The sequence below is a fragment of the Tachyglossus aculeatus genome, chromosome X1 (genome assembly GCF_015852505.1).
Source record: "Tachyglossus aculeatus isolate mTacAcu1 chromosome X1, mTacAcu1.pri, whole genome shotgun sequence".
NCBI classification, from domain to species: domain Eukaryota; kingdom Metazoa; phylum Chordata; class Mammalia; order Monotremata; family Tachyglossidae; genus Tachyglossus; species Tachyglossus aculeatus.
This window is the reverse complement of record NC_052101.1, coordinates 23,653,316-23,674,525: the sequence shown is the minus strand read 5'-3', so window position 1 is coordinate 23,674,525 and position 21,210 is coordinate 23,653,316. Positions and strand designations below refer to the sequence as shown.

The 21,210-nt window shown below is 42.5% G+C and overlaps 1 protein-coding gene across 1 annotated transcript in view; it reads left to right on the top strand.

Moving 5' to 3' along the window:
• The window catches only part of LOC119949834 (dedicator of cytokinesis protein 2-like), a 381,064-nt gene that overhangs the window by 157,041 nt on the left and 202,813 nt on the right, over positions 1-21,210 (top strand). The window contains exon 39 of the mRNA XM_038771675.1: positions 16,218-16,313. Coding sequence (XP_038627603.1) covers positions 16,218-16,313 — 96 coding nt within the window. The remainder of the gene's footprint in view (positions 1-16,217; positions 16,314-21,210) is intronic.

The following is a 21,210-nucleotide window of genomic DNA, read 5'->3' as shown; positions in this document are numbered from 1 at the left end:
GGTTTGTAGTGCTGAAAAACAAAGACCTCTGACATCTGAAATGTTCTTGTTTGGGATAATTACAGCCCTAGAGCAGTGATAGTAGGACCCAGATGTAGGTTTCTGTTCTTGCCTTATCTGTTTTATACAAGGGGGTGTTAGGTGAAGCATGACACAGAAAGACTGTCTTCTAGCTGGTTTAAGGAGCCTTTATAAATGAGGATGTTACATACTCTCTTTCTGGTGTTCACTTAGCAAAGGAAAGGGACATTATCCAGTTGAGAAAGCCAAGATCTGACTTACGGTTCTTTTCCTCTCACTGAGCAACTTTGGGTGTCAACTTCAGGTATTTTGAGGGGCTCTTCCTCCGTGCCTCATACATCCTCTTACTGATGTTAGATGGTCATGAAAATGATTCCACTATGAAAAGGGAAGGGGTCAGCTCTAAGGGGTCAGCTCCATGATGCCTATTGCTCCATGAGTTTCCAGCTCTGGCAGAGGGAAGTGAAGCCATGGATTTTTTTATTCCCCACAAACTTTGGGACTGGACTTTCATCCCAGACTCCAACAAGGCCTAAGGGCTACCAAACATGGCTGAAAAGAGCCAACAGCTTTTGAACAGAATCAGAAAGGTCCAAAATCTGATCTGCAAAATGTGATCCAGCTGGCATACTCCAGAAGCTCCAACTCCTTTAAAGCTCCAACTCCTTTAATCTAGTGCTCAAAATATAAATTTGGCTTATGTGATACCACCTTTGAGGAAGGATTTATTTTCTTTTTCTAACAGTTTTATTTAGTGTGTTTCACTGAGATAGGAGGGTACCCCTAGAACAGTACCATGTTTCAACAAGTGATCTTCCTTAGCTAAAGATCATTAGCAGTTGACAGAATAGTGGTTCCCAAGGGCCAGGCCTTAGATTTCTTCTCTTGGCTCTGATTCTGACTTGCTGTTTAACCTTGAGTGACTTACATAATCTCTCTGCCCCTCAGTCTTCCCATCCATAAAATGGGGATGAGAATCCCTTCTTTTTGCTTTATAGCCCTCTTAATAGAGAAAGCCCCTTTATATTGAACTTATTTTCAGGCAGACTGCCTTTGCAGCTAGTCAGTATGAATGATACATGCTTGCCTTTCACCTTCATTTCTAAACAGTCATTATTAACTGTTAACATTGGCACTCTCAAAACCAGTATTCATTTTTCCTTCCCCAGTATGTTCAGTTTGAATTTACCATAGGGAAATCCAGATTTAGGGCTAGCATTATGTTTTGTATCTGAAATGGAGGCAAGTCAAAAATCTGGCTGCAAATTCTGGTCTGACTTTGTCACTGTGGCATCAGCCCTTTGCTGATTCTTCAGCAAGTAGGTTGTCGTTTAGCTACAAAATGATCCAGGCCTCTGTCTGCCTCTGGTTACTTAGAGATAGTCACAGGCCTATCGTTATGAAAGCCTGTGTCCTAAACTGGCTATGTCTTTATTAACTTTTCTCATTTGCGTTTTATCTTTCACTTAATTGTAAAGACTTAATCGAGTTCATTATAAGGGATTTTGCCAAGGATCAGTGGGTAGGTGTTGGAGTGGAAGACACTACAAAGAAGCTTCTGCTTCAGTGAGAAAACCTTTAGGTAGTTCCAGTGACATGAGGGTCTTACCCTTCCCTACTTATTGAAAATTGAAAGTAAGGCATTGCTGTAGAATGATTCCAGTGCTGGTTTTTGTTGCTGGTGAGAACTACCTGTCAAGCTGTCATGGCTTTATGACTGCCATTTTCATTGGGGATTTTTACTGCTCTCTCAGAAGCAGTGGCTGGAAAGAGATCAGTTCAGTATAGCTTCTTAATGGACATCCAGGCATGATGATCAATGAACAGGACATTGACTCATTGCTGCTTTCACCTGACCTTTGTGCATTATTTGTCCCAGAAGGGAATAACCTGAAAATTTGGAAGAAGTTCTTCTTGAGATATAATGGGCTGAATTATTCCCTATGAAACTAATAACTTGAGGCTTTCAGTGCCTTTTACCTCCACATAAGGATAATTTTCCTAGGTTTTTTTTTTAAACCTTTTGTCAGCCAGGACCAGGGTGTAAAGCAGTTCGCCTAGAGCCAATCTCTTGATGCTCTCTCTGTTGGCAGTGGCTTTACAATGCAGACTCCCTGCTCTATGAAACTATCGGGAATGATTGAACATGGCATAGTGTATGTAAGAAGTTGTGTGATGTGGTGTAAATACTGATCTTCTGAAGAGCAGCTGGCTAGTCTTTTGCTATCAGGTATGTCTGTGTAGATGTACATGGTTCAATCAGTGCAGACCTGTGCAGACCTGAGGGATGCCCGTTTATTCTCTAAGCTTTTCCAGGGACTCAAAAAACGATTTTTGCATAATGTGTGAATTAAATCTCTCCCTCATTGTTGGGAGTGTGTGGAGGAAGACATGAGTTAAAAGTCTGCATGGCAGGAGAAAATATACCCGAGCTAGGGGCCAAGTTACAGTTGCTGAGGGAACTATAACTTTGATTTGCTTGACTTGTGCAAATGTAAAGGCTTAAGCATGACATGCATTAGCCAGGAAGATGAAATTCCGCCTTTTGTGCTGTTGAGTTGTCTTTCTCTTGCCACACCCACAACCCCTGGAGTACCATCTCCAGGCAATATTGTCCTGGAACTGGACAGAGGCCCGCTGGCCCTGTGCTTCTCCTCCCCAGGGGAGATGCCTAGGTTAAGGTCGACACAGTCCTTGTCTTAGATGTGTCGCTGCTTGTTTGGGAGGAAAGGCATAAGAGATCTCACTGCTGAGGGGATCCAGCCCTCCCACGCCTTGACCTCTTAATGAGATTATCAGTAATGGTGCACCACTGCAAGTGGGCTTGATTTCATCTACACATGTCCATAGCAGGGATACTAATTATTCATAAAAGAACCTCTATTTTGCTCTGCTCCCCACCACCACTCAATTGTATTTATTGAGTGCTTACTGTGTGCAGAGCACTGGACTAAGCGCTTGGGAAGTACAAGTTGGCAACATATAGAGATGGTCCCTAGGCTTACTTAACCTTTCCCATGTCTCTGTGATACCCCTGAGACCTGCTGTCCTCATCCTTGGAAAATGGGCTTGGGACATCCCTAGTTAGCAGCCAAGGAAAGGGAATCCAGTGGCACTGAGATGAGAACTGGGACATATTGGAATGAGAGCCTATTGTGAAAAAAACAAGTGGCACAATAGCTCGGATGGCAGGGGGAAGTCTGATAGTTCAAGAGAAACTGGTTTCCAGGGAAAGGAGGGGGATATCAGGAGAGAGACAGTCCACCAGCCGGGCCCATAAGGACATCCCCAGTGCAGGTCTGTCCCTGGTCTTCCCGTCCTTATCCAGAGGCTAAGTGTTGGGGGTTTATCACTTCTCTCCTGGGTTAGATGGTTCTTCTCTCTTTCCCTCTTCATTGTTTGTTCCAATCCTAGTTTGGAGAGGCCTGGCCTTTAACGGACTGGCTCCCTCTGGGAAATACTTTTCTCCCGCTCTGCAGGCAGGTGAATGGCTGGCTGGTGGCATTGTGTCACCTACCTTTCAGCCACAATGTGGCTCCCATAGTTCCTGTGATTGGATCCTGCAGCCCTTTTGGTTCACATGGCTAGGGGGCCCCCTTAGCCCAAGGCCTGGGCTGCAGTGCCTAAAGCCCCTACATAAATTCGGCCCAGGCCCCTGGGGTGGAAATGATCTTGCCAGGCTTCATATTGCTTTGTATTGGCTTGCCGAGGTGGCTGACCAGAAGATCCAGGTATGATCCTATTTGCCATGCATCAGCTGCCTACCTCCATCCAGACTTAGGCAGGTAATATCTTTTCACTGGGTGCTGGAGGGGAAAATCTTGTCCTTCTCCTCTATAGACAAGGGGATCTTGGTTTTAGAGCCAATTTCATGTGCATGATATTTTCTAAATTCTTTTGCTTCTCACTCTTCTCTAGACCCTGCTGCCCATCCTGGCTCTGTTTGGTCCTTCTCTCACCTCCCTCCCCGCCTCCAGGTTCCTGTTCTCCTAGACCTTGGTCTGAGCCTTTTGTTGGCCCTATTTTTCATAGGGATTCAATGTTCCTCTTGTTCTTCTCTTAAAGATCCACTTCTGCTGTGGTAGCATATATTGTCTTGGGATGGCAGAGCCTCACTCCTGTTAGGACATGAGTTCACCATTAAATTAGAAATAAAAATGCATAGGAAGGACAACATTGTGCAGCTCTTCCTGAGCCTGTGATGAGCATAATATCAAAGAAGCCAAGAGCAGAATTGTCTTAGGAGGTTTAAGGAGGTGCTGGCAAAACTTTGCCCGGTCAATATGTATGCTAACATATCCTCCAGGTGGGCCTGAGGTAGAAGATGAAATTGCTTGGAAAGGGGAACTTAGTTTCTACATAGTTGAGTAGCATTTTGGGAAGAGGTAAGATGTCTATTCATACTGGGATAGGTAATGGAGTGACCCTCTGGAGTTTGGAGTACTTAAATTTAGGCCCAGTAATTCCCTGAAGGTATATAATGCTTTTATTTCCCAAAGCGATCTCACATCAGGGATTTCAGTAGATCTCTCAAAGCACTCTTGGCCTAGTGGATAGAGCAGGGCTTGGGAGTCAGAAGGACCTGGGTTCTAATTCTGGCTCCTCCACTTGCCTGCTGTGTGACCTTGGATAAGTCACCTTACATCTCTGTGACTGTTACCTCATCTGTGAAATGGGGATTGACTGTGAGCCCTTTGTGGAACATGGATTGTGTCCAACCTGATTTGCATAATAATAATAATTGTGTTATTTGTTAAGCGCTTACTATATGCTGGGCACTGTACTAAGCTCTGGGATAAATACAAGCAAGTCAGGTTGGACACAGTCTCTGTATTTTGTGTCTACCCCAGTGTTTAGTACAGTGCCTAACACATAGTAAGCACTTAACAAATACCATAAAAACAACAACAAAAAACAAACAAACAAAAAAACCAAAGCAAAACATTCCTGCATGGTATTACTGAGGCTCCCATTTTGCAGACGAAGGGACTGAGGAATAGCGAGGTTAAATGACCATGGTCACAAAGCAAGTAGAAGAGATTTAAAAGCAGATCTCCTGACTCCCGACATTGGTCTTTTTCAGTAGGGGAAGAAGTGGGATCGTGGGATCAGGGAGGGCACAATTATTCCTGTGACTTGTTGACCTTTATTGAATGTCATTCCTGTGACTTTGTGACTTTTATTGAATGCCGTTTGTGCAGTTAGCATTTTCATTTGCTTTAGCAGCTTTTTGTTTGAAAGACTGGATCAGGAGGGATATTTTGGAGTCTCACAAAACCTGTATGTTTTAAAAAAAAAATAATTAATCTACCAAGCAGAATGATGATTGCTATGTGCCTCATGAATTTCAGTAAAGCCCAATCAATAAAATGAAGGGGGTGGAAGACAAGAGAAATGCCAGCAAAGTCATCTGTTTTTGAGCTCCACATTGTGTATTTTCCTGACATGTGCCCCAACCTAGAAATTTCTTTAAGGCTGGGAATGATAGCAGGCCTGTTCGGCTTTGTGCATGAGAGTAGAGCATGCTAAATTCATTTTCCTAACTTCCTGTGAATGGGTCATGAGAAGCAGATGAATTAAAAGTTGAATGAATGAATAATTTTATGAGACCTTATAGCCTCCTTAGATGAAAACAATATGAGAGTTTTTCCCCCCCATTGATAAGGACAATAGACAGACATTTTATTTTTGCACAACTGATTGAATACTCCTGGTCCTAGGAGCTTTGAGTACTTTGTGTATTTTTAAATCATCATCCCTCCTTGGGTCCCAGTGGGGTGTATTCAGCAGAGCAAACTGGGGGAAGAGGAGAAAAAAAGAACAGAAATTAGATGCCTAATGGGCAAGGTTGCAGTTCTGGTTCAGAATGATGGTAACCCTTTATATTCTAATATGTGTTTACCATTGACTGTTCCTCACTTTTTTCCCTTATGGGGAATTATGGAAACCCATTATAGACTTCTGATTCAAACCCTTTCTAAATTTTCTGCTATTATGAGCCTAATCAATTTACTATGGTAATGGTTCCATAAGTTTGTATTCTGCTGTTAGAAGAAGTACTCCCACTCGTTTGTTTGATCCTACTACCATTTAGGAGGATTTGATGAATGATGATTCTGTCATTTTCCTTAGCCATAATCTTCATGGTTTTGTGACCTCTCACGTTTGTTCCTTAGTTTTTCCATACAAAAGCTACCCCATCCCCTTGGTCATTTGAGCTGGATATCTTTTCTGGCTTTATCATTTGCATCCTTTCTAGTATGTGGTGGCCAGAAATGTACTTAGAACAGTGCTTTGCACATAGTAAGCACTTAACAAATAGCATCATCATTATTATTATATGGTACCCCATGGTACTATGGGCTGTGGTCTTCAGAAGCAGAAAAACGAAGCTTTATACATTTTGTTCTCCTGCCCTTCCTGATGCCTTCCAGAGCTTGGTGCAGGAAGCAGACAAGGAGTGTTGGGGCACCCCACCCTATCCCCAATACATCACCAATGGCCCTTGTGTAGTTCATGTCCAGTGGCTTAGCAAACCAACAGGTAAGCCAGAGAAGCAATGTGGCTTAGTAGAAAGAGCACGGGCTTGGGAGTCAGAGACTGTGAGTTCTAATCTGAACTCCGCCACTTGTCAGCTGTGTGACTTTGGGCAAATCACTTCTTCTCTGTGCCTCAGTTAACATCTGTAAAATGGGGATTAAGACTGTGGAGCCCCACATGGGACAACATGATTACCTTGTATCTACCCCAGTGCTTAGAACATTGCTTGGCACATAATAATGGTATTTATTTAAGCGCTTACTATGTGTCAAGCACTGTTCTAAGCACTGACATAGTAAGCACTTAACAAATACCATAATTATTATTATTAGGTTCAAAGCCCTCTGAGGCCCTGGGGGCAGGGAAGGATGCAGGTATGGCAGTGATAAATCTCCAACAATGCAGCTAAATGGGATGAATGAAAACAATTTTTTTTTCTCTGCCAGCAATGAACTTCCCTTTGGTAGCTTAAGTGCATTAATTTTTCTTTTTATCTGATAGGAAATGGGAGGTGAAACCATTTGGTAAATGGATTGAAACATCATTTCATTGTGACTTCCTTGTTAGCCCAAGCTATTTCATGATGCTCTTCTATCTGTTGCATAATTTGTTACAATAGCACCGTAACTTCCCATTACACTGGCAGCTTTTACAGCGGCTGAATGGGAGGTGAAATTCAACAGTGGGAAGGTATTGCCATTGTTAAGGTGGAGCAACATCTCAACATGAAGAGGTTTTTTGATGGCCACAGAAGTCCCCTGGCTTTATTCAATCTCTCTGGGCTGAGAATACTAAGGATAACAGACCATTTGTTCTCAGTATCATGGGAAATGGAAAACGGTCAAGGATTTTTTTTCCCCATTAGTAATATTTACTGGGTGCTTACTGTGTGCAGATCACTGTACTAAGTGCTTGGAGAGTACAATATAATCAAGTTGGTAAACACAATCCCTGCCCACATGGAGCTCACTGTCTAGAGGAGGAGCAATGCACAGAAGGTACATTGGGTTAAGATTACTCAGGAAATTGGTGGCAGAAGCTGGATAAGAACCTAGACACCTGATTCCCACATTTTCCTACTTTGGCTAGGGAACCAGGAATGAAGGGCCAGGAAGAGTGCCGAAATGCAAAAAATGGTTCCAAATATGGTGTCAATTGGTACTGATTAACAATGATTAGCATGGTTACCAGCCCAAGCAGAACAGTGTGTGTATAAGTTGTTATCCAGAACCAGTCCTCAGTTTTGGACTCTAGAGGCAGAATTTGCCTGTATAAACCCTGGGGTGAGTCTCTGTTCTCACCACCATGCTCACACTATGAGAGCAAAGATGGGTAAGAAGGAGTTATAATTCCTAGCTACTTCTAGGACTTTTGCAGCATGGTAACTAGAAGCCTTTTAAACTCCAAAGGCACGTGTCCCCAGGAGCTTGGGCATGGTCTCTAACCATACCAGACTTCATTTTTCCAGATGGAGCAGGAGTTCCTAAAGGCCGGTTGATACCCCCTCTCTCAAGTGGGGACTTTGGGGCAGTTGCCAAAGCTAGTTATGCCCCTGCTAGACTCCTTTCCCACCTCTTTTCCCTAGCATCTTGAACTTCCCCCACCTCAACCTCTCTTTCTCCTTCCCCCATCCTTTCTTTTTCACATATATATATATATATATATCTTCCCCCTGCCTCCCAATTCACTTCTTGAGACTTTCCCTGCAATGGAAAACTGATCTTTGCAGTGGAAAAACCACCCCTTTTGGGTATACCCTTGTTGGGTATTTTAATAAAATAATGGTGATTAGCCAGACACTGAGTTCTCCAAGGTGGAAACAAATTCAAGGGGGAAAAGATGTTTCAGAAGCAACTCAGAATTGAATTCATAACTGTAGTCTGGTACACATCAACTCCAGGGACTAGAAGTAGAGGATCCATCCCTCAGATGTTGGTTATTATTGGTTAGGTCTGTCAGTTACTGTAATGCTGGTAATTATAAAAACACTAGAGGAAAAAGAAATGAGGGGAGCTTGCCATAGCAACACAGACAGATTAGTGAAGAATAGTAGGAACTATAGATAGCAGCTGCTTTCATTGTCAGGGTGTTTTAAAATATAGACTTTGGATGCGAACTCTCCATAGGGTGCACAGCTGCACCTCCTGGCCTCTATCCCCGTAATTAAAAGTAGAGCACATAAAATTGAGAGACAACAACAAAAGATAGAGAAAATGAAACCCTGGGGAATTTAAAATAAAAGATAAGAGTGGCGGATTCAATTTGAGAAATGCTTCAGTGGTTGGATTTATTCATCATTCGGACTGTAATGTCAAGAGTGATTTTGTAATTTCGGCTACAAGCTACAGTACAGTTTGAGTTTTGAAAAACTCTTCCTAAGTCGTTCATTCAGCCTGCCTTGTGCCTGCATGATTTGTTGCTAGATTTGTGCTGTATAGGACCAAGTTTATCATCTTGAAAGTTTTCCATTTGCATATGAGCTATACATCCTGTGGGTGACACAGCTGCATCACTCGGAGTGTGTAATAAGTATCGCCTTGTTTGGCGCTTTTTCCTACGTGCTGAGAATCTGCAAGCTTTGCTGAAATGCTGATACACTGCCGAAAGTGGTGGGGCTGTAGTAGCTGAATGCAGTTGAGACTGCATTTTGCCATGTTTATGTACCAAACCCTTCTCACTCAGTGTGGTCTCTTTGGGCTGGAAAGAAAATAAGTGCCAATGTAGAACTAACTCAGTTCTACTTTATTTTTAAGGAGGCAAGATGAGAAAAGTGAACCTGGGAAACAGCATCTTGAAAGGTCTAGTTCAGTATTTGATGGCATAGAAGAAGTGTGGCCACAACCCTTTAAGAATAATTTAATTAGTGTAGGAGCATATAGGTGACAACATGTTACAGATTGCTCATTTAAACCTGAGGAAGACAGCTGATATGATTCCCCACACGGTATGTCTTCAAGGAGAAGTTGGTTCAAGATAATAATAATAATAATGGTGGTATTTGTTAAGCACTTACTATGTCTAAAGCACTGTTTTAAGAGCTGGGGGGGATACAAGGTGATCAGGTTGTCCCACTTGGGGCTCACAGTCTAAATCCCCATTTTACAGATGAGGTAACCAAGGCACAGAGAAGTTAAGTAGCTTGCCCAAGGTCACACAGCTGACAAGTGGTGGAGCCGGGATTTGAACCCATGACCTCTGCCTCCCAAGCCCGTTTTCTTTCCACTGAGCCACGCTGCTTCCTCAATCCTAGCTCTGCTATTGACGGTTCTTCCTATTCTGGAAAGGTGTCCATCTAAAAACTGGGAGAATTGGGAAAGGGCTTAGAACAGTATTCTGTTATTCTTGGAGCACTTCTCAAGCAAAACTTCTGAGAAGGGCAATCTGTGCTGTATAGCTTTGCTGTTATAAATAAGTAAAAGAGAAAACATCAAGGGGTAAGTTCAGAAAGATGAGATACACCTGAGACTTGGGTTGAACTGTGATTCAGAGGCAGTGTTGTGTGGGGATTTGTGAGTGACAGTGTACTTATACAGGATTATGAATACATGTGAAAAGCGAGAAGTGAGAGCTTATAAATAATAAAGGGTAGAAAACTGGACTAGACTAGAGAAGGAGAGAGTGATTGTTTTGGTATTAGCATTTCATAAGAGCCTTAAGTAGTGCAGAAAGTGTGCGGTGATGACAGCAGACCTGGATAGGGGGATTGTGTGTTGATAAGGGAATCTGAAATACTCAAGGCACTGAAATGAGATAGGAACTCTTGATTTCTGTCTAGTATTGGGAAGAAACACAGAGTGTTCTGGGAGAACCAACTCCAGACAATTAATGTTCTCTCCTGTCACCATCCCATTATCAGCTTGTTTTTCTTTCACCCTTTTACTAATGTGAAACTGAAAAATGCAGTGGAAGGCCCAGAAGGGCTGGTGGTATGGGAGGTAGGGGTCTGTGTGTGTGTGTGTGTGTGTGTGTGTGTGTGTGTGTGTGTGTGTGTGTGTGTGTGTGTGTGTGTGTGTGTGTTATGTATGTTTGTGATTACACACCACACTCAGGCTTATTCTGATTTGTCATTGAAGTTTTGCACTTTGCATTGTGGTGGGAAGATACTCAAAAGACATTCCAGAAGACAGATTGCACGTTAGTAACTCATTAAGCAGCATGGCCTAGTGGCAAGAGCAGGGACTTGGGAGTCAGGGAACGTGGGTTCTAATCCCAGTTCCACCATGTCTGCTGTGTGACCTTGGGCAAGTCACTTCACTTCTCTGTGCCTCAGTTACCTCATCTGTAAAATGGGGATTAAGAACTGTTGAGTCCCATGTGGGACAACCTGATTTCCTTATATCTACCCCAGCACTTAAACAATGCTTAGTGCATAGAAAAGTGCTTAAATGACAGTATTATTATTATTTAAAGTGGATATGAGTGATGGACAATAAAAAGAAAAATAGTACAGGAATTACATTGGGAGGAAAGAATATATCTTTTTTAAATGGCAATGGGAAAATATGCATTATAAATTGACCAAATATCATATTTAGTATAAGCATATATATGCATATGTGTGTGTGTGTGTGTGTACTTCACAGTGAACAGTAAATCACACAAATTACATAGTTTAAATCTCCCCACAATAAGAATGTGCTGGAAGATTGGCTATTACTCACAGCTCTAGAATAGTCAGTAGTATTCATTGAGTACTTAGTGCTGAACACTGTGCTAATCTCTTGAGAGAGTACACAGTCCATGCCTTTAAGGAGTTTACAGTCTAACAAGGGAGACAAAAAATAATTTATTGATTCAGAAGAACAGGATATTACTCTCCCTAGTATTCCTGTTCTCCCTTCTACTTGGACACAAGCCCCATGTGGAACAGAAACTGTATGCAACCTGATTAATTTGTATCTATTCCAGGGCTTTGAACAGTGCTTGACACATAGTAAGCACTTAACAAATACCATAAAAAATCACTCTTTCTAGGGGTTTTAGAATTCTTCTCCAGAGATGGGATGGTCATCTTAATATTCCTTAAATAGACTTCAGAGCATTTTTATATTAATTTATAGAATAGGATTTTTCCTCCCATTTGGGCCCAAATTCTTGGTCTAATAAACGTGGTAGGGAATTTCTCTTAAATACTTAAACAGCCAATTATTACTACATTTACTTAGAGAGGCCCATGGTTATCAAAGCTGGGTTTGGTTCTTTTTCCCTTAGTAGCCTCTACTTTCTTTTGCTCCCCCTCATCCCCAAAAACATTCTTGCAGCTTGTCGAGTACCTCAGATCCTCCGACCCTGTGCCTTATCCTAGCACTCTTTTGGACTAGTGGAAAGAGTACAGGTCTCAGAGTCGGAGAACCTGGGTTCTAATCCCAGATTTGTAAATTAATAATAGATATTATTGTACATATCTATAAATAATATATTATAAATTATTTATATTAATGTCTATCTCCCACTCTAGACTGTAAGTTTTTGTGGGCAGGGAACATGTTTACCAACTCTGTAGAATTATACTCTCCTAAGCACTTATTACAGTGCTTTGTGCACAGTAATTGATTGGCTAATTATTATTATTTTAGTAATAATAGTGTTATTAATGGTCATAATAATACTAGTGGTAATGTTTAGGTGCTTACTGTGTGCCAAGCATGGTACTAAGCATTGGGATAGATACAAGATTATCAGATCCCACATGGGTCTCAGTCTAAGTAGGAGGGAGAACAGATATTGAATCCCCAGTTTGCTGATGAGGAAACTTCATCCTTATTGACACCCATGCCCATTACCTTTAGCAGTTGTTCCATATGTTTAGCTCCCTCCTCAAAACCCTTCTTGCCTCCCCAGTCTCTTGCCCCTAATGACTGGCCACCTACTTCTTTGAGAAAATTGAAACCATCAGGCATGATCTCTGTAAAATCTCCCCTGCTCCTCTCCAGTCCCTCGCTACTCCTGCCCCTTCTTCAACTCTCCTATCAGTATCTTAAGAGATCTCCTGCCTGCTCTCAAAATTCACCCTCTCCACCTGCACATCTGGCCCCATTCCTTTGTACCTTATCAAAACTTAGAGAAGCAGTGTGGCTCAATGGAAAGAGCACGGGCTTGGGACTCAGAGGTCATGGGTTCAAATCCCGGCTCTGCCGATTGCCAGCTGTGTGACCTTGGGCAAGTCACTTAACTTCTCTGTGCCTCAGTTACCTCATCTGTAAAATGGGTATTAAGACTGTGAGCCCCACGTGGGACAACCTGATCACCTTGTATTCTCCCCAGCACTTACAGCAGTGCTTTGCACATAGTAAGTGCTTAACAAATGCCATTATTATTATTATTATTATTGAACACTTGCCTCCTCCCTTCTTCCCTCTCTGACCACCATCTTCAACCATTAACTCTCCAATAGCTTCTTTCCCACTGCTTTCAAACATGTGCATGTCTCTCCTCTCCTAAAAAACCTTCCCTTGACCCCTCAGCTCTCTTCAGTTATTGCTCCATCTCCCTCCTACCGTTCCTCTCCAAACTCAAATGAGTTGTCTACGCCCACTGTCTCAAGTTCCTCTCTTCCAGTTCTCTCCTTGACTCCCTCCAGTCTGTCTTCCATCCCTTTCACTCCAAAGAAACTGCTCTCGCAAAGGTCGTAAATGATCTTCTTAACCAAATCCAATGGCCTCTTCTCCATCCTAATCCTCCTCCATCCCTCAGTTGCCTTTGAAACTGTTGACCACTCCCTTCTCCTGGAAACATTATCCATCCTCATCTTCACTGACACTCTCCTCTCCCAGTTCTCCTTCTATCTCTCTGGCCACTCATTCTCAGTCTCTTTTGTGGGCTCCTCTGCCTCCCACAGTTGTTGTTTGTTGTGATTATTATTATTGTATTCTCTTTTTGTTATTGTCTAAGTTCAGTAAGCTGCTGTTTTCTTGTAGTCTGTGCCTTGTCTGGTTTACTTTAATAATAATAATAAATGAAGGCATTTATTAAGCGTTTACTATGTGCAAAGCACTGTTGTAAGCTCTGGGGGGATACAAGGTGATCAGGTTGTCCTACGGTGGGCTCACAGTCTTCATCCCCATTTTAGAGATGAGATAACTGAGGCCCAGAGAAGTGAAGTGACTTGCCCAAAGTCATACAGCTGGCAATTGGTGGAGCTGGGATTTGAACCCTTGACCTTTGATTCCAAAGCCTGTGCTCTTTCCACTGAGCCATGCTGCTTCTCAGTGGGTTTCTAGCTAAATCTCCTTTGTCCAGATTGGTTCTCATCAAGCATATAGCAATTAGGTAATTCTGGGACTTCCATGTGAGTTTTGAAACCCACAAATTACCTGACAACTGGATCCTGTGTTAGCCACAATTCTGGGAAGGGTTGGACCTTGAGGAGTTCACCTTACTCTTTGGCAGTTTTTCCTAGAAAATACCAGTGCCATGTCTAGGTAGAAGAGTACCTTTCCCTGGAAATCTTAGGCATCTGGACAGTAGGGGATTAAGTGAAAATTTTCAAGTAACCATTTATGGTCTAATTAGGATGATTTCTTTCAAGAGGTTGAAGTGGAGAGGGGTTGGAGAAGAGCTTACTGATTCTCGAAATCCTTAATTAGTGGGGGATGGAGAGAATCAGCTCATTCAGGGCCAGGATGGGTCTGCACGAGAGTGCACAGACCCATAAAGTTAAGCACAAAAATCTCCATCCTGTCTGTGAGTATAAGGAAGCTAATAAATCTGCCAGAAGCCTGGTGAAATTGATTCATTTCTGTGAGAGGCTGGAAGGGGCTACAGAAATGTTGGATGAAAATGTTCCGTTTTCATTTCAAGCAGTTCCTTCTGTCCAAGCCTGCTGGCTTTGTTCTGATGAACTCTATCTAGGAGTATAAACTCCCAAAGGGTTGGGACCATATCTCTTCTAGGAAGCCTTCCCTGACTAACCATACCCTATTCACTTTCCCTACTGCTTCACCTATGGACTTAGATCTGTACTCCCTAAGCACTGTGCTACTCTTGCCAGCCCCACAGTACTTACACATATCTTTATACTCTGCTGCTTCCCCCCTCCATGATTTATTTTAACGTCTATCTCCCCCCACTCCCTAGAATCTAAGCTCCTTGAGGGCAGGGATGGTGACAACTACCTCCATTGTATTGTTTGCTCCCAGTGCATAGAACAGTGCTCTTGAACAGTGAGATGAGCTGAGATTAGAATGCAGGGCCTCTGACTTTCAAGCCTGTGATACAACTCAGTGCTTCCCATAGACGCTTAAATGGTTTTATGTTTATGAATAGTTTACTAGAGTATTTGTTTCTGTGATCAGATAATTAATCTTTGAAAACACCAGGCTCACATTGAAAAACATGACTCTTCTCCCAGGTAGATGTTATAATAATGGGAAAGGAATTTCATGGGGATGAAACTCCTGGGCTCCCCTGAGACTGCTCACTCCAGGGGCAGATTCAAGGATGAGTGTATGAAGATATCATTCTGCGACTCTGCGTTCAGTTCCCACTCTTGGAGATTGTCCATGAGATTGGCATATTGCCCCTGGGATTGTCTGGTGGGTTGAAGAAGTAGCCCTGGGTTTATTGAAAAGGTTTATTGAAAAGGGGCTCTGGGCCTACATCTTGATTTCTGATAGAGCAATATAAAGGTAACTGAATTGCCTGTAAGAGAATCAGCAAGGAGTCAGTTTAAAATATTTCATATCTTTGGAGAGCCCTTGGGCCTAGCACCAAGGGCAGCAGTTGGTCTGGTGAGTATGCCCATCTGTTTAATGCCAGTCTGCCACCTAGATGCTTTTAAGTCCAGGGTTCCAACTCAGTCGCCCAACTTCCTAGCGAAGGACTTTGTTTCCCCAATAGAAACCAAAAACAAAACCAAATAGGATTTGTGAAGAGTAAAACAAATGAACTTAATCCGTATACTTCTGCATTTTGGAGAGGTATGAACTCCTGGCTCTGAGAATGTAGGCAGCAAGTACGTAGCAGGCAGGAAGTTTGGATCAGTCTGACAAGATGCTCAGTTTTCAAGGTTCAAAAGCAATATATTGCTTTTTATTGACTTATTCCTGGCTTCTGCTGAGGAAATTTCTCATCATCTACTCAAATAGCTCCTTAGCATTTATGTTCATCTTGATAAAGTGATTAGTATTCCTTTAGGTATTTTTGAAGTGTTTTTAGACTTCCGAATATGTTTTGTCATTTGAACACTTGTGTTGTTGTATCTACTCCTATTCTCCCTCCCCCATTAGTTTGTAAGCATCTCAGTGGAAGGAATCATGACTCTTCAGTCAATCAGCCAATCAATCATTGGTATTTATTCAGTGCGTATTGTGCAGAGCACTGGACTAAGCTCTTGAGAGACTATAATCCAAGATTTGGTAGAAAAATTCCTTGCCCACATCAAGCTTATAGTCTAGAAGGAGAGACAAGACATTAATAGAAATAAACCATTTATAATATGTCACTTTTAGATATGTACATAGGTCCTGGGGGGCTGAGGGTGGGGTGAATACCCCATGCCCAAAGGGCACAGTGCAAACATATAAACATGTTTTGCCCTGTAATTCTCTTCAGCACCACTTCCAGGGCTCCACACCCACTGGACATTTTAAGTAGATGACTGGCTGGTAGAAAATAAGGTTCTGGTCATCACGTAGGTCACTGCTTCTGTGTTTCAGACTTCAACGTACTACCACATCAAAGAAATCATGGTACAGCTCCTCCGCACAGTGAACAGAATGGTCATTACAATGGGGCGAGACCACAGCCTAATTGTGAGTAATTTCTTCATTTTCTTCTGGTTAGTGCTTTACATTCCTACCTAAATTCCGTTTCTGGATGACCCTGTAGCACCGTGCAGAGCTGAGCTCCCTGTGTTGGTTAATTTCTGCCTCTGGGGCAGGAGTCAATTTCCCAATTTAGACTGGGCCTTCCTAGCGAGCAATCCCTATGCACATTACTATAATGAGCAGCCAGTTAGGGTTCTCTACTGTGTTTGGTAGCCCTATGAAGAAGGACATGAGTTGTCTTTCCTGTAGATCTAATGTAGGAAATCCTTTCATCCTAAAACATATACTTGTTCACTGGCATGTGGCCTTTTCCGGCTTTTTTGCTTGACAGAGAAGATGGCGCATGCCAACTTGGAGTACCACTGAGGAATGAAGTGGTTTCAAGAGGTCAGTTGACTGGGGGAGCTATATTGCCAGGAATGGTCAAGAGAGAAGGGGCTGTGTGGAGTTTGGGCCTGGTATGCACTTGTTTCTTCAGCAGTGAATCATTGGTTTGGGGGTGACCCATGGCACAGGTCAGTTCTTCAGTGGAAATTTTTTTTTCTGCATGTTGTTTGGAGTAAAACATAGCCAGGGTCAGTGTTTCCTGACCCTCATACTATCCGTGAAATTCTTCAGCTGCCTCACCTGAGGATCAGGTTCTGAACTATGCTAGCCTGGGTTTGGCATAACCAATTGGAAGAGCCTGAAAAAGGAAAATTATGCCAACTTCCTCTCCCCTTCCTCCCTCCCCTTCACCTTCTCCTCCTCCTCAAAATTTGTTGTAGCTATTGTGTGCATAAACCTGTTTGCAGCATAAGAGAAACTGAGAGAAGCCGCAAGGCCGAGTGGATAGAACATAGGCCTGGGGGTCAGAAGGACCTGTGTCCTAATCCTGACTCTATCAATTGTCCGCTGTGTGACCTTGGGCAAGTCACTTCACTTCTCTGTGCCTCAGTTACTTCATCTGTAAAATGGGAATTAAGACTGTGAGCCCTGTGTGGGACCACAGACTGTGTCCAACCTGATTCGCTTAAATCTACCCAAGTTGTTAGTACAGTGCCTGGCACAAAGTCAAAACAAATATCATTAAAAAAAGGAAAAAATGACCGAACTAAGAACTTGAGAATGCAGAAGACAAGTAAATGTCAGTCCTTGCCGTCAAGATGCTTACAATGTAACAGAGAAGACAAGTGGGCACATATTGCCAGATATACAATAGATAAGATGAAGAAATAGGTACAGAGATTGAAAAAATGAAAGTGAGTAAGCAGACATATTGCAATAGGACTGAAGTGGCTGATGAATTAGCAGAATGTGGTAAAAGGTCATCAGGGAATGTTTGTTGGAGAAGGCGCCTCTTTTCCCCATCCTCTATCTGCTCCTCCCATGCCATCCTTCTAGCTGTACCTTGATCTCCATTGTCCCTTGCTCACATTGTTCCCCTGGTGTAGAACTCCATCTCTTCCCATGTCAGGCAGACCCCAGCTCTCCCACTTCCTCCCACAAGCTTTCCCCAATTCATTTCCTGAGATCGTGTATCATTTCTTCCCCTCCAACCAGTTCTAGTATTTAAGAGCTCATATATACCCTTCTTAGCACTCACATTATGAATATCCACTTGATTCATTTCTGACGACTCTAATTGCAGATGTTTTGATGTTCATCTCCCCCATGAAAGAGAAACTCCCTGTGGGCAGAGAGCATGCCATATAGTTATTTTGTATTTCCCAGGCGCCTAATACAGTGTGTTGTATCAAGTAGTTGCTCAATAAATACTATTACCACTATTCATTCATTCATTCAATCAATCGTATTGAGCACTTACTGTGTGCAGAGCACTGTACTAAGCACTTGGGAAGTACAAGTTGGCAACGTATAGAGACGATCCCTAACCAACAGTGGGCTACTACTGCTGCTACTATTATTACTAATACTACTACGACGATGACGAGGGCTTTGAAGGAAAGGAGGTACGTGGCTTGGCAGACTTCAGTTGAAAAGCCGTTTCTAACATATTGCTCGTGTCTTTACCTGTGAATGACCTAGGAGAGTCCCAAGTGAGGGAGGGAGAGAGGTCACTTTGGGAGAACTGAAAAGCATGAGAAGAGAGTGGGATAGGAAAGAAGGAACCCAGATGGGGAGCCTTAAACTTGGTCTATATCTGCTCCTTCCCCTTTCTCTGGTCCTCATTGACTGGGAAAAGGAAAATGCCTGAAATAAGAAGCAATTTCCTTTCAAAATAACACTTAGAAGAGGGAGTTCCATCATTCTTTCTCAGAATGAAAGGAAATGGCAGAGAGAGGTAATTACTTTAGGGCCTAGGGTCACAGTCTTCAGGACTACAGGCTCCAATTTTAAGCTTAAATTGAAATTTGAAGGGGAGGAAGCACTTTCTTACCAAGCTTCGTTTTAATTTTCCAGAGATGGTTTTTATTGGTTATTTTCCATCACTCAGAAATCTTATACAATCAATATTTATAGCGAACACTGTACGTGCTCAGCATTTTTAAATGCCCAAAGAGATTTGATTATGTATGTGGAAGATCATTGCTTTACACATCATTACAAGGGACAAATTGTGACATTTTCATTTTATTTGTAGGAGTAGAAACATTGTTACAAAACGTGTTAGGTATTAAAATTACATGAATCACATCACCAGGATTGGTGTTTTCTTGTTTCCCATCGTGCATTGTAATGATCATTAGTTGGAAATAACGTTTACTAATTTAATTCTGTCTATAGAATGCTGGCTTGGGCAATTAATTCATAAGGTTGAAAATACCACCAAAAGCTACTTTTGCAAAAAGTTTTCCCTTTGCTGAAATTAAGTTGTTCTCTCTTTACCTATTACTCATCTTTTTTTTATGGAACTTAGCGGGTCTAAGGATATCACCAACCTTTGGAAATGGGGAGGAAAAAAAAGACAACTTTTTCCATCCTTACCAGCCCATGAGGACAATTAGTCTCAAAGCAACTTTCCTCTCCCCTCCCCTCAATCTCCCTCTACCCTCCAACTCAGGTTTTCTGTGGGAAAGATTTTATACAAGAGTGAAAGCAACTCGTTTGGCTTGGTACGAAGAAAACTTTCAGTTTATTTAGAGAAGGTCACTGGCACTGTAAGCATCAAATCTTAGCTTGCTCTCCTGAGGACAGCCAAGAAGTAACAAGCTGAGACTAAGGCTGTTTAGCTGAAATCTGATTTTGGGGCCTCCCCTCACTGGTTCCATTGTTCTAGCAGGTGGCCCAAGGAAAGCTCTTTGAAAAGCTCTGTAACTAGCCCCTTTGGAGCAAATAGGGATACTCATTTCTTCACGAAGTTTTTGGAAGGGAAATGATCAAGTAATTTGAGTTTCAAATGGGACCTAGCTTTTATTTTCTGTGGTAAAAATAAGCCTCTGGGTGATATACTTTGTGTTTAATTACACCAATTTTGCACAGAGGATTCTATTGTGTGATTTTAGAAAAAGGTAAATGCAGATGGCATCATGCCTGCACAGCAATTCGTGGCTGTATGTTAAGAGGAAAAGTTTAAGCAACCCTGGATCCCCACTGTTGGTGCTCACAACTACCCTGATGTCTCCAGGAAAAAAGGCTAAACAATCTGAGAGTGAATCAAGACTGTCAAGCTGTTAGCTGCCTTCATTTTCTTTTAATAATAATGGGAACAAGTTTCTGAGACTTTCAGTATTGTTAGCTGTAAATCCCAAAGTACAGGTCTCCAGGAGATAAGGCCAAAATGTAGGATTTGCTTTTTTGTTGTTTTTTTTTTTTTGTTTGTTTTGTTTTTCTGAGAAGAGAAAGGCAGATATTATTGACAGTGGATAAGTTGGGTTTCAGGATGTCATGTAACAGGAACTCTCTATGGTTCTAGTGGATGGATGGGCAGTGTTCTCAATCAGCTGTTATTTATTGACCACTTACAGAGCACTTGCAGAACAGTGAACTAAGCAATTGGAAAAGTACAGTGTAACTGAGTTGGTAGACATGTTCCCGCCCCACGATCAGTTAATAGTCTAGATGGAGAGACAGATAATAACTAAATAAATTGTGGATATGCACATAAGTGCTGTGAGGCTGATGGAGGGATGAATAAAGGTTGCAAATCCAACTGCAAAGGCAATTCAGAAGGGAAAGGGAGAAGAGGAAATGAGGGCTTAGGGAAGGCTTCTTGGAGAAGATGTGCTTTTAAAAAGGCTTTGAAGTTGGGGAGAGTGATCATACTCGCTCTCTAGTGATCTTGATGATGATGATGCTTATAAAAACAGCGTCACAGGAACTAGATCAGAACTAGATCACAGGAACTAGCATCACCAAAACCTGCCGCTCTCACCTTCACATCACCAAGATCTGTCCTTTCATCTCCATTCAAAGCGCTACCTTGTTGGTACAATCTCTCATCCTATCCCAACTGGATTACTGCATCAGCATCCTTTGTGATCTTCCAACCTCCTGTTTCTCCCCACTTCAGTCTATACTTCACTCTGCTGTCTGGATTTTCTTTCTACAGAAACGCTTTGGGCGTGTTACCCCCCCTCCTCAAAAATCTCCAGTGGTTGCCTATCAACCTTTGTATCAAGCAAAAACTCCTCACTATTGGCTTCAAAGTCTCCACCACCTTGCTCCCTCCTACCTCACCTCCTTTCTCTCCTTCTATAGCCCAGCCTGCACCCTCCGCTCCTCTGCTGCTAATTTCCTCACTGTGCCTCATTCTCGTCTGTCCCGCCGTCGACCCCTGGCCCCTGTCCTACTTCTGGCCTGTAATGCCCTCCCCCTCACATCTGCCAAACTAACTCTCTTCCCCCCTTCAAATCCCTATTGAAAGCTCACCTCCTCCAGGAGGCCTTCCCAGAATGAACCCCCCTTTTCCTCTGCTCCTCCTCCCCTCCCCATCGCCCCT